At 39.7% G+C, this 13,329-nt stretch overlaps 1 protein-coding gene across 1 annotated transcript; it reads left to right on the top strand.

Moving 5' to 3' along the window:
• Positions 1-11,820: 11,820 nt before the first annotated feature.
• Positions 11,821-12,939, top strand: LOC143389602 (mas-related G-protein coupled receptor member X2-like). Its single transcript, XM_076842554.2, has one exon. The coding sequence runs from the start codon at positions 11,821-11,823 to the stop codon at positions 12,937-12,939; it is 1,119 nt and encodes a 372-aa protein (XP_076698669.2).
• The last annotated feature ends 390 nt before the right edge of the window (positions 12,940-13,329 follow it).

Below are 13,329 nucleotides of genomic sequence, written 5' to 3'. Positions count from 1 at the left end.
TTAAATGATCAAATCTTTTTGAAGCAGTATATTTAAAGATAACCTCTCTGCCTGCACAGGAACAGTCAGTTTTTTATGAAATGTCTTCTGGAAACATTTGTCCCTGACACGGTGATACGTTCACCTTGCATTCTGGTGATGAAAACCATGGTATTTGCCCTTGAAATCTAATTTTTATGTAGCTCATAAAAAGACAGATATAGGCTGGGTTGTGGCTCAGTGGTAGAGCATCTGCCCTGCACCTGTGAGGTGCTAGGTTCCATCCTCAGCAACACATAATTTAAAGATATTGTGTCCATCTACAACTAAATTTTTTTAATTATTTAAAAGACAGATATAAAATCTAGAAATATGAGGAACCCATCCCATTCTAAAGTAGGAGCTATCAGAAACCATTTACAAAGAGTTTACAGATTTATTAAGTTTGGGATGGCAACTGATGTCTCAAGAGTTTGTACCAAATGTTCTGGATCTGACTTTCCCTCAGTCTAATGTTCAGTCTTCATGGGGAACAGAACAACAACAACAAAAAAAACCTCTCCATATTAGTCATATTAACTAAAATCAGGATCAGTACAAAGTCAGGACTATCTAGTACCAGGGGTTACTCATTCCACAAAGAACTCAAGTAGAAAGAAGGGCCCACTATGGGTGTCCTAACAACACAGCGGATCCCTGTGGAACACAGACACTGAGGCTGCCCCTCAGATTTATCCTCAGAGCTGACAAGTAAACTCTGAGGAGGCAGGAGACAGTAAAATGACTTTGTGGAAATGGTGGCACCATATTGTTCAATTTTCCCAACCAAATATATTAATGACTCTTATAGAATAAGTCAATACAGAGAACTCGGGTTCCATGACTCCAGATCCAATGTTCTCTTCAGGTGAGTATCTGCTGGTAATTTTATATCCTGCGTGTGCTCCCTTGCTTTCCAATGCTGTAACAAATATTGGCTATAGAGTAGGGCATCTTATAGAAAGGAGGAAACAGAAAGACAGGGTTACATCCTCCGCCCAGACAGAGTTCTTCAATGTGATGTCATCAGGCCAGGTTTAGGATTATTATGAAAATCGCCTCTACTAAATTTTAAATATTTTTATATTTAATATATAGGGTATATAAATAGTTTAGTCACCATTAGAAAAATTGTCATTAAGTTTAAAGAATACTTAAATTCTTTTCAAATTTGTTTTCTATGGCAACTTAATTTTTAGTTACTCACTTTTCTAACATCCTGTTACACATGTAAGGAATAAAGTAACTGATTTCAGAATCTAAGTACAGCAATAAAGAGAGATGATGTAAGGCTGGGTCATTAGTTGCATCTGTGCTTCTATAGTTTTATATATTCTTTTTAAAGAGAAATTAGCAGTAAGTAAAAAAATAAATAAAAAATAGTATGCTTGATGTCACTCACCAGTGGGTATATGAATATTTACTACATTATTTAGTATTTTAAATGTCTGCTTTAAGGACTTCTCCAGCATCAAACTTACCCTTATCTGTGGTGTCCCCAGTATCTACCAAGATGGTCAATCCAACATCCTACCCTCTCCATTTTCTAGATACCTCCCCCCTTTAACCCTACATCCACTCCATTCTAACCACCAAGTTCTGCATTTTCTCATTGGCCACATCGGTGGGACCTCTAAAGTCTCAGTCTTGAGATCACCCTCCCTGTGATCACTCTCTCTTATCTCTGATCTGGACCATAATTTTCCTGACAGACAGCTCCAAAGACCTTCCCACTCCATCCACATTGGATCCAGTCTCTTGGCCTGACATATCTCCCTGGCAGTCTCTCTCTCACCTCCATCCTTGAGAGCTTTAGATTCTAGAACCCGCTGTTAATATCACTACCTTGAACACACCCTCTACCTCTCGGCACTCCTCACTGCCAATTTACCAAATAAACCCCATCTAGTTAAATCCATCTCTCACTCTCTGCAAGCCTATTCCTGGGACTCTACCTTCTTTACACTTCACAGGGCGAATTGACTTATACACTTGTTAACACAGTGCAATTTAAAAATAGAAACAAAAAAATTACTGTTCAAAAGGTAATTTTAACTAATAAAAGATATAAGAACAAAAACGAACATATTGTCGCTCCTAATAATAGGGTTTAGGAATCCATTTGTCTTTCATTTGATACACTTCTGTGGCATTGGGAAAGAAGTTGGAAACATGCATATTATTAGTGCTTTAATAAAGCAGTTTCCTAGTTGGGAAGTCTTCCAACATGGCTCACATTACTTGGCATTGTTTGGCAGGTGGTAGCAAGAGGCTCCAAAATAGCAATCATTTAAAGGAAGGAGGGCAGGAAGTGGAAGGTAAAGGCAAGGGGTTGAGTAGATAGAGTCATGCCACATCAAGTGTTGAGAAACCTCCCATCATGAACCTGACGCAACAGACTCCACACTCTCGCTGTCCAACAGGTCTCTGCACAGGAAACCACTGGGCTGTCCAGCATCTTGATAAGACTTACGCAGGCACCAAACTTCCCTCCAGCTGCAGGAGACCCTTCTCCCGGCAGAGAGGAATCCTATAGCAACTGTCCATCCCGGAGGTTCTTCCTTTCAACACAGGCCAGCTTGCCACATCCTGCAAGAAGAATGGAGGAAAGGTAAGACTTTATCAAGAGCTTATTTCTAAAGTCACTGCTGTGTCTTTCCTCTCCGACATGTCCACATTGGGTGGAGTATTCAGGAAGCCCTAGGGCCCAAGGAAGAGAGCACAGGAGACATGAAGCTCTCTTTTAGTGACTTTAGCTCTCTAAAGGTTAACAGTGGAGGAAATCAAGCTGCTAACCCAGACTGTTCATTAGGATTGTTCCATCTTCATTCATTTAATATTAGTCTTCTCTTGCAAACTTTTCAACTGGTGGACCCAAATGATTGTATTTTCTGATCACAAATATACTCTGTGGCCCAGCCAGATCTGAGCAATTGTAGTTCACATCCAGTAGCTGAGCTTATGACAGATCTCTCAGCCAGTGGTCTTGGCACTTAACTACCAAGCCATATCCCCAGCCTTTTTTTGTATTTTATATAGAGACAGGGTCTCACAGAGTTGTTCAGCATCCCTCTGAGTTGCTGTAGCTGGTTTTGAACTTAAAATCCTTCTGCCTCAGCCTCTGGAGTCATTGGAATCACAGGCATGTGCCACATTGCCTGGCAGAAAGACTAGATTTAGTATAATAAGAAGAAAGTCTGATTGAAGAAGGCAGGAAGGAAAGAGTTGCCCACATTAACATTCCTTCAAATGGTGTGGAGAAAGATGCTACCTGGAAAAGGAAGAGGAAATTAAGTCCAGTCCTTAGACTTAAAACCCAATGCCAGGTTGTCACAGTCAAATCTGGTACCAGATAGAGTACAGGCTCTGATCCCAGGCCAGTATCCAAGCACTGATTATCTGGACCTGCATTTGTCAGGAGGCCAAGGGACTATCTCCACCACCCTCCCCCAATCTCAGGTAGCACATGGTGCAGCAAACTCTAACTGCTGGTAGATAGGACAGTAAAATGAGCATAGAACTTTGCCTTAGGGTTCAGTCCCAGATACACTGCAGTGGACTCTAGGCAAAGCTAAAATATCCCTATCCCTGGGCAAAAATTTGCAGGCATAGTGGAGACTTGCCCTGGCACCAGGCAGAGATCTTTGCCCTAGAGGGACAGACCTGCATTTTGGCCAACATTGCCATAAATCTCACTGTGGGCCTGGGGAGCACCTCCAAGACTTTGAAGGTCCTTGAAGCTGTAACACTTAGATGTGACCCAGCTTAGAATCAGCCAAGGGAAGGTTTTTTTAATTCCCTCCTCCAACTTCAGGTTGCAAAGAGGGAAGCAAAGCTCCATCCACTGAACATTAACTCAGGGTAATAAGCATAGAACCTTGTCTTGGAACTCAGGTCAATAACAGCTATCACTGTGCAGATACTTAGAGCCCCTGTCTTCTGGCAGGTAGCCATAGATAGATGTATAGACCTACCTTGCTTCCAGGCAGAGTCATGTGGCTCAGTTGATTGGACTTGTGTTCTGGCCGGAATCACCTGTGGATAGTTGAGTCTATCATGGGTCTCAGACTTGACTTTACTACAGCAGCAGGCAACCTATGACAGCATGGGTCCTGGTGTACACTTGGGGTGCACTATTTTAAGTGGATTGTGCAGTCTGAGTGTGATCCAGCATGGTGGCATGGGCCTGGGGGCACAGAATTGCCCATCACATTCTTTCCCAATACAGGCAGTACAAACAAAGAGAGAATAATTGTCTGGGGTCAGAAAAGGGAGGTAGGAGCCAAGTTGTTGCATAGAGGCCTGGAGCTGATCCTCTATAGAGATGGACAGAGCTGAAGGGACTCCCACAGTGCCTAGCCACATAGTGTTGACTAGAAAAAGTATGTATGACTACCATGGCCTCAGGCAGAGGATTAAAGAGAGAAACTACACCTTTAGGCACTCCGCTAGATCCTTCAGAACACACTAACTGTGGTTTTGGGAAAAGCTTGGACTTGGACCATCTCCTAGTGTTGAAAAAGCAACACACCAAGAGCAAAATCACAATGCTGGAATGAGGGTATAAAACCTAGGTATGAAACAGGAAAATGGACCACAGATTCAGAGAAAATAAGCAGGCTGATTGGAATTTCTGGATCAGAGGAGGCACAATGTCAGATTGTAAAAACCGGAAAAATAGTCAACCCTTCAATATGCAGATGACCACCGCAAGCCAACAAGGATCAAAAACCATCAGGAAGGGCTAGGGGTAAAGCATGTGCTTCAACACACACCTTAAGTTCTATCCCGAGCATCAAAAAAATGTTTTAAGTAAATAAATAAATGACAACAACAACGACTTTCAGGGAACCATGACTTCACTTAATGAACAAAGCAAAATTCAGGAAAAGGACCATAGGTAACCAACACGTGCAAACTGATAAGTAGGCAGAGAATTTAAATGGCTGTTCTAAGGAAAGTGAGCAAGCTTCATAAAAGCACTGAAGAACAATTCACAACTCATTCAGAGAACAGAGAGGTTGAAGTGAGTTTTCTGTTATATTGTGTGCATGTATCAATATGTACAACAAATGCCATCAACATGTACAACCATAATGCACCAAGAAAATGAGTAAATAAAAATAACATAAAAAATCTGTAAGTTGAAAAGTACATTAAGTAAAACTTTAAAACAAATAGAAGACAAAAATAGGAGAGGTTAAACAATCAAAATCAGTGAACTCAAAGTTAGGCTGTATGGTTGGATGTACATAAAGGAGAAAAAAAGCAAAAAAAAAAAAGGGGGGGGGGACTAATGAGAGCTTTGGGGCAGCCTTAAAGAACAATATTTTGTGTTATTGAGATTCAAGAGGGACCTTAGAAGGCCAAGGGGACAGACAGATCATTCAAACAGGTAAAAATGAAAATTTTCCTGAACCTAGAGGTGGATGCAAATGACCAAGTTCCGTAAGGTCAAGTTCACCAGTCTCAGTCACCTCAACCAAGCACGGCCAAGACCATGCTAATCAAGCCTTCAAAGCTGAAAGACAAATATAAAATTCTCAAAGTAGTAAGCCCGAAAAGGAATAAATAACACATTAGTGTGGTCTAATTTATCTGACTGCAGACTTCTCAGAACACACCTCATAGGCCAAGAGGAAGTAGGAGGATATTTTTCACAGTTCTGAAGGACAAAAAATACTGACCAAGAATACTGAGCACATCAAAGCTAGCCTTGGAAATGAAGGAGAGGTAAAGGTATTCAAAGCTGAGAGAATATATGAGCACTAGACCTGCCCTACAAGAAATGCTGAAGGGAATTTTTTTTAACTAAATGAAAGAGGTGATAATGAGGAAGAGGAAAACATCAAAAGTATAAAAATCACTGGTAGGAATAATTATACAGAGCAATATAGAAAGTTCTAATATTATAAATATGTTCTAATATTATTTAGTATGTTATAAACATGGTGAGTAAAGCAACCATCTGTTTAGTATGAAGACTAAAATACAAAACCACGAAAAATAACAATAAATACACTAATATTTTAAGAGATAAGCAAAATAGAATGTTGTAATTGGAACGCCAAAACCTTAACACTTAAAGAGGAATGGATCTCAAGTGTAGAGTTTTTATTTGTATTTTTTCCTTGTTTCTTTTACTACCTTTGTGATCAAAGTTTAGTTACTCTCGCTTTAAAATATCTTGTTAAACTCAAAAGATATATTTTGTTAGACTCATGATTATCCTAAAGAAAAATGCTAAAAGAGATATAAAATGTAATAAGCAAATAACAAACCATACTATGAGACCAAATCATTTAATCACATAGAAAAACTATACAAGTGAAAGGAACTACAAACAAATAGAAAATAACTACAAAACGGCAGTAGTAATAATGTCTGTATCAATAATTGCCTTAAAAATAAATGCATTGGGAATGAAGGGAAGGGAAGGAGAAAGGGAATAGGAAGAACAATAGAATTAATCAGACAAAACTTTCCTATCTTTGTATTTTAATAGACAACCAGAGTAACTCTGTATCATGTACAACCATAAGAAGATCCTAATTAGAATAAGTTATACTCCATGTTGTATAATATGCAAAATACATTTACTATCATAAAAATAAATAGATTGAATTCTCTAATAAAAACACACCAAGTGACTGAGTGGATATTTTAAAAGATACAATACACTACTTACAAGAAATAACTTCATCATAGATGAAAAGAGAAGAAAGTGAATAAGATATTCCCTGCAAACGGATTTCTAAAGAGCAGTAGTAGTCAGAACTATATCTGATAAAGTAGATTTTAAATCAAAAGCCAAAAGAAAAAAGGAAGGTCATTGTATTATGATAAAGGGGTCAGGTCAACAAGAACAAGTAATACTTGTAAATATATGAGGACCCCATACTGAAGCACCCATATATCCAAATCAAACATTAACAGACTTTATTAAAGGGAGAAATAGAAAAATATGATAATAGTAATGAACTTCAAAATCCAACTTAAAATAATTGACAGATCAGACAAAATACCAATAAAGAAACAGCAAAGCAAATCTGCACCCTAGATCAAATGGATCTAAGACATATCTATAAGAGACTCTGTCCAATACCTGCAGGACAGAAATGTGTCCAAACGGCACATGGAACAACAGCACAAGGTAACAACAAAGCAAGTCTCAAAAAATCTTCAAAAAGTGAAATCTTACCATGCATCAACTCTGAGCACAATGCATTGAAATTGTAAACCAATAAAAAAAATGCAAAACATATACATTAAAATTACTCAACACACTCCCAACCAACAAATCAGAGGTTAAGAAAGTTTGAAAATTTTATCAAATGATTGAAAACAGAAACACAACACAAGAAAACCTACGGGATGTAGCAAGAACATTACTAACAGGCAAATTTAGAGCAGTCAACACTCACATCAGAAAGAGCCAGTCTTGCTAGCTCCTGTCTGTAGTCCCACCTATTTGGAAGATGGAGACAGGAAGATTTTTTCACCCTGTATTTCAAGTAACAAGAACCTATCTCAGAAAAAAAAAGTGCAGAAAGATCTCAAATGAATAACCTATCAAGGACAAAAAAAAAGCAATAACTAACTAAACATAATATTAGTAAAAAGAGGAAAATAATAAAGGTCAGAGCAAAACTAAATTAAATAGGAACTAAAACACACAAAGCTCAACAAAGAACTAGCTTCTCAGCGCAATAAATCAGATGGACAAGCACTTAATAGTGTAGAGGACTATCTACAGAAATGGCAGGATTAAAGGAAATGAGACACCCTAAGGAAAGCAAGGGTGACATGCTATTTCCACCCCTAGACTATTGTGGAGAAAGGGAAGGAGCCATTACCAGGGAGAGTGTAGCTATGGCTACAGCTGTATTACGGAAGGCAACAGGCAGGTGGAGAAGATCCACTGTCAACACACAGCCTCACAGCACAGAGCTAGGGGTTCGAAAACTCACACCCCTCTCCCCTGCCTTCCAGTGCCCTGAAAGTATCACCCAGCATCCCCCAATTCAACCAGAAACAAGAAGGAAAAGGATGCCCCTGCTGGGCTCTCAGAAGCCACCTGTTGGGAAGTCAAACAAGTCAGAGAAGGATGCAAAGAAAATTCTCCTGGCACATGAGACTATCCTTCACATCTCCTTGTATCTTCCCATTCCAGGAGGGTTTGTCAAACTAAATATCAGTGAAACATTTCTCATCTTATCTTCATTGAAGTTATTTTCCCTGTTTGCATATGCTTTCTTTGTGTAGATTTTATGAAGTAATCACCCACCTTGATCAAAAATACCTTCAAGGGGCTGGGGATGTGGCTCAAGTGGTAGCGCGCCCGCCTGGCATGCGTGCGGCCCGGGTTCGATCCTCAGCACCACATACAAACAAAGATGTTGTGTCCGCCAAGTACTAAAAAATAAATATTAAAAAATTCTCTCTCTCTCTCACTCTTTCTTTAAAAAAAAAATACCTTCAAAATGGAACATAAATTAAAATGAAAACACATTCCTTATTGCATAAAGTCTAAATGTGGCTATTGAAATGCAGAACAATGACAACAATGACCTTAAGAAGTTATTTATGAGACCTCAGCTGGGGCTCTATGGTATAAAACCAAAAACCTTCAAAATTGCTATTCCCAAATCCTAAAAGGGTATGATCATGCTTGCATTCCTACATGACTCTCAACCATAGGAACATTCCATCTGAGGGAGGACGATGATGAGAATGGGAGGCTATGACACTTCTATTAACCCCATGACACAGGAGTTGGTTACATCAATCTCCTCACCTCCCATGGGTCAGTGCCCAGCCACATGGTGCCATCAGCATCAAGAGAGGATGGGAAACAGGATACATTTTTGGACCTAAAATTCAGGGAATTACTGGTACAAAATAGAAGAATGGTTACTGGGGAATTCTAACAGTCTCTACAGGCCCTTGTGGTCTGTCAGATCCTATGGCATATGAAAATTTTGAGTGAGCTCCTAAGATAAAGGATTCATCAGACCAAGAACAGTGGTAAAACCTCAAACAGGGTTCCAGAACACCTGGGGCTGGTATTGGCCTTCCCTTGAAGATATCTATTAGAGCCTCAGTTTCTTTGTTAAGTGAAAATTTTAAAATTCCTTAAGGCTCTTCAGGAATGCATTCTAAATATCAGGATATAGTAATAAATAAAACCCTCATGACATAGTCCTTATAGAGCTTCATGTTTGATGAGGCAGACAGATACATTGCACCCTAAAAACAGGTGTAAAAACTGTGAAGGAACTGGATAGAGACAGCAAAATTTCTACTTTGTCTTCCATTTTCCCTTAGAGCCAACCAAGGCTGTAGAGCTTGGCTTTCTAGAGGATCTCATATGGAGGCATTCACTTCTGGGTGCCCCTCTGCAGGCCTGGCATGTGTCCTCCTCATTCCACTTGAGAGCTTCCTGCTCTGGTGGGTCCTCTGGATTCCAAAGCAATGTCTGCCTTTTGGGGGCAGCTGCTATCTGTTCCTAAGTGACTTCCACCCACCTCTTTCATGTTGCCCTGTTTGATTGGTATTTGGTATTTCTTCCCCTCTGTTTCTAAGGCTTGTTTATCTAGATTTTGTTTCATCCACAATTTTGACTGCCAGGTTGGATATAACCTAGGAATTACTCTTTGCTTTTCCCACATACACCTATAATCAACGCACAGTGGTGGTGATCTAAAATGCTGGTCAAAAGGGTAAAACCTCATGGGTTCAATTCCACCCTGAGAGACCAGAGACTCTCATCCTGTTTGTTCTCTAATTCCATCTGCTATAAAATGGACAAAATATTATTTTTATCTCATAGATCTTGAAAGGATCCCAAGAGAAAATATGGGTAAATTCTCAATCAGATTCTGTCCATTACAAAGATATGCACAGATCCCCTTTTTCTAGGTAAAATCTGTGTGAGCAACTTCTGTAAAACTTTAAACCCTGAACAGTTTCTATTTCCCCTCATAGATTCCTTTCACATAGAAATTTTTATCAAAAATAATACTCTTTGAGTGTACTTTCCCCACACACACACATTCTCACCAATCTTTATTGTAGTTTGTATTCTTGATAATTGCCTTTCTGACTGGGGTGAGATGAAATATTAGAGTAGTTTTGATCTCCATTCTCTAATTGCTAAAGACATTGAACATTTTTTCATATATTTGTTGACCAACACTCATACATTGCTGGTGAGAATGCAAATTGGTGCAACCATTATGGAAAGTGTTATGGAGATTCCTCAGAAAACTTGGAATGGAACCACCATTTCACCCAGCTATCTCACTTCTCAGTTTATACCCAAAGGACTTAAAATCAGCATATTGCAGTGATGCAATCACATCAATGTTTACAGCAGCTCAACTCACAATAGCTAAACTATGGAACCAGGTGCCCTTCAATAGAAGAATAGATTTAAAAGAATGTGTTATATATTCACAATGGAATATTTCTCAGCCTTAAAGAAGAATGAAATGATGACATTTGCTGGTAAATGGATGAAGCTGGAGAATATCATGCTAAACAAAATAAGCCAATCCCCAAAAAACAAAGCCTAATGTTTTCTCTGATGTGTAGATGCTAATTCACAATAAGGAAGGGCTGCTAGGGAAAAATAGATGAGACAGAGGGGAATGAAGGGAGGTGAGAGGTTATAGGAGTAGGAAGGATAGTAGAATGAAACAGACATTATTACCTTATGTACATATATCACTGTATGACCAATGTGATTCTATAACATGTGCAATCATAAAAATGAGAAATTATACTCCATTTATGTATGACATATCAAAGTGCATAAATGTATTCTACTGTCATGCATAATTAATTAGAACAAATTTTTAAAAATTTTAAAAAGAATACCAAAGATGTTCTGGAAGAGAGAATGAAATAGGTTTAAATTAGAGATTCCCTAACACATCAGTAAGCAGTCCTTCATTCCTGCACTTCAAATACCTCATTTCAATAGAATTCAGACTTCACAATTACTTTGTACTTTATTTTCTATAAAACAGAACAATTCTGATCATACACAAATCTCACCCCCACACTGTGCACCCAGTTGACTCTAGGTGCTTAACAAAGCTACACTGAAACCTCACTTCAAAGGAACATTGGTGGTAAAAAAAAAAAATCACTAATTTTGGAATACATAAGTACTTCTAAATAAACCCAGAGGTGCCACAAAAAGAATGATGATGAATAAAATTATCTTATCTCATTTTACATGTGTATTCTGATACTTTTGTGGTATTTTCATCTTTATTTTCCATTTAACCCAAACCGTCTAATATCACAAGATGCCTCCCTCATGTGTTCATTCATTGAATAAGTGTTGAGCACACATGGGCCACACAATGGTAGGCACCTGTCTTCAAGGCCTCACACACAGAGCTACTTCTAGGCCCAGCCATCCTCAGACCGGCCTCTTCCTGGCTCTAAAAGGACTTCTTTGGAAGGACCCATTTTAGTCCTGGGGATGTCATGATCACTTCTGCATCTGTCTCAGTTCTTCTTCTTGAGAGAAAATGTCTGGCCCAGATCAGCATAGAGGTGGTTCATAGTTCTAGCCCGTTAAGTGGGAGTGTTTGAACTGCAATGTGTTTCCATGTCACTTAGAAGTCTTGAGGTTCCGGTCTGGGAGCTCAGGGTGTTCAGACAATGGGTACTGAGTTGAATCCAAATTTGAATTCTGGGCATCTCTAAATCTTGGTAGGAAACTTCATCTCTATAATCCTGTTTTCCTCCTCTTTAAAATGGGGATAGCAATTTTCACATAGCAGGATGATCCTGAGAATCAAAGGTCATGTGGCATGTGCTGATCTTGTTTCTGTTCCCAGGGCCACCAGAGAAGAGTTTGGGAGCCTATATCCAACTATCCCATCCTGGAGGACAGAAGCCACACCAATCAACGGAAATTACCAAGACCTTCCTCTCACTTGTGACACACAGAATGTGGTCTCTCACTTGCTGGCCCTCATCATTGCCCTGGTTGGACTTGCAGGAAATGGAGTTGTGCTCTGGCTCCTGGGCTTCCGCATGCACAGGAACACCTTCTCCGTCTACCTCCTAAACCTCGCTGCTGCCGACTCACTCTTCCTCTGCTGCCACTCCACTGGGTCCCTGGCGATGCTCAGCATCTTCCCTCACACCCCTCCCCTTATGTATGACATCATAGAGAATGTGAAAGTCATTTCCTACATCACAGGACTGGGCTTGCTCAGCACCATCAGCTCCCTGTCTGTCCTGTGGCCCATCTGGTATCGCTGTCACCGCCCCAAACATACATCAGCTGTCATGTGTGCCCTGCTCTGGACAATTTCTGTGCTGCTGGACATTCCGAAATGGTGCTTCTGTTCATCAGCATATGATAATTTTGAACACAATAGGTGTAAAAAAGTTGAGTTTTCCATAGCTGTGTGGCTTATGTTTTCATTTCTGATTCTCTCAGGGTCCAGCCTGGCCCTGCTGAGCAGGATCTGTGGCTCCAGGCAGATGAGGTTCACCAGGCTCTATGTGACTATCCTGCTCTCAGTGCTGGTCTTCCTTCTCTGTGGCCTGCCTTTTGGCATCTTCCAGTTCCTGATACTCTGGATTGAGTATAATATCAATGCTCTGTCCTGTCTTTATGTGGTTATAGTTGTCCTGTCCTCTGTTAACAGCTGTGCCAACCCCATCATTTACTTCTTTGTAGGCTCCTTTAGACAGCAGCTGCAGAGGCGGCAGACCTTCAGGTTGGTTCTCCAGAGGGCTCTGCAGGACACATCTGAGGAGCATGAACGTGGCAACAGCAATCTTCAGAGAAGACTAAAGACATTGGGAAAGAGGGGAACAGTGATGAGGAGCCCCTGCCCTGCTCCATCAAGCGTATCTATGAAAGTCAACCCTGCCCTGCCAACTTGACACTTATCTGCTCTTCTCTCAGCTTCAACTCCCTAAAATGCCTCAGCAATTCCCCCAATGCCTTCAAATGGATGTATTTTAACTATATTTTCTTACTTAGAGTGACCAGTCTGTAATAAGAATGTCTCCATCCTTTTTGACATTTTCAATAACTTTCTTATCTTTTTTTCCTCTAAATCTTTTTATTTATGATTTTCCTTGAACATTTCATTCTGATGGGAAATATAATCATTGTTTAGAATTATAACTCTCTTGTTTATTAGTGCTTTCTACTTGAAGTTGTAGAAAAAGATTATTTCTATATATCTCTCAGAGTATGTTCTGAGGGAATCATGTTGGGTTCTGTGTTAGGGCATTGCTTCAGGAAGAAATTTTGGATCTGAATAAGTG

Source organism: Callospermophilus lateralis, chromosome 2 (genome assembly GCF_048772815.1).
Source record: "Callospermophilus lateralis isolate mCalLat2 chromosome 2, mCalLat2.hap1, whole genome shotgun sequence".
NCBI lineage: Eukaryota > Metazoa > Chordata > Mammalia > Rodentia > Sciuridae > Callospermophilus > Callospermophilus lateralis.
The sequence above is the reverse complement of the archived record's forward strand: the minus strand, read 5'-3'. Positions and strand labels throughout refer to the sequence as shown.

Coding starts and splice junctions, on each gene's coding strand:
- LOC143389602 (XM_076842554.2), top strand. CDS start 11,821: ATGATCCTGAGAATCAAAGGTCATGTGGCATGTGCTGATCTTGTTTCT.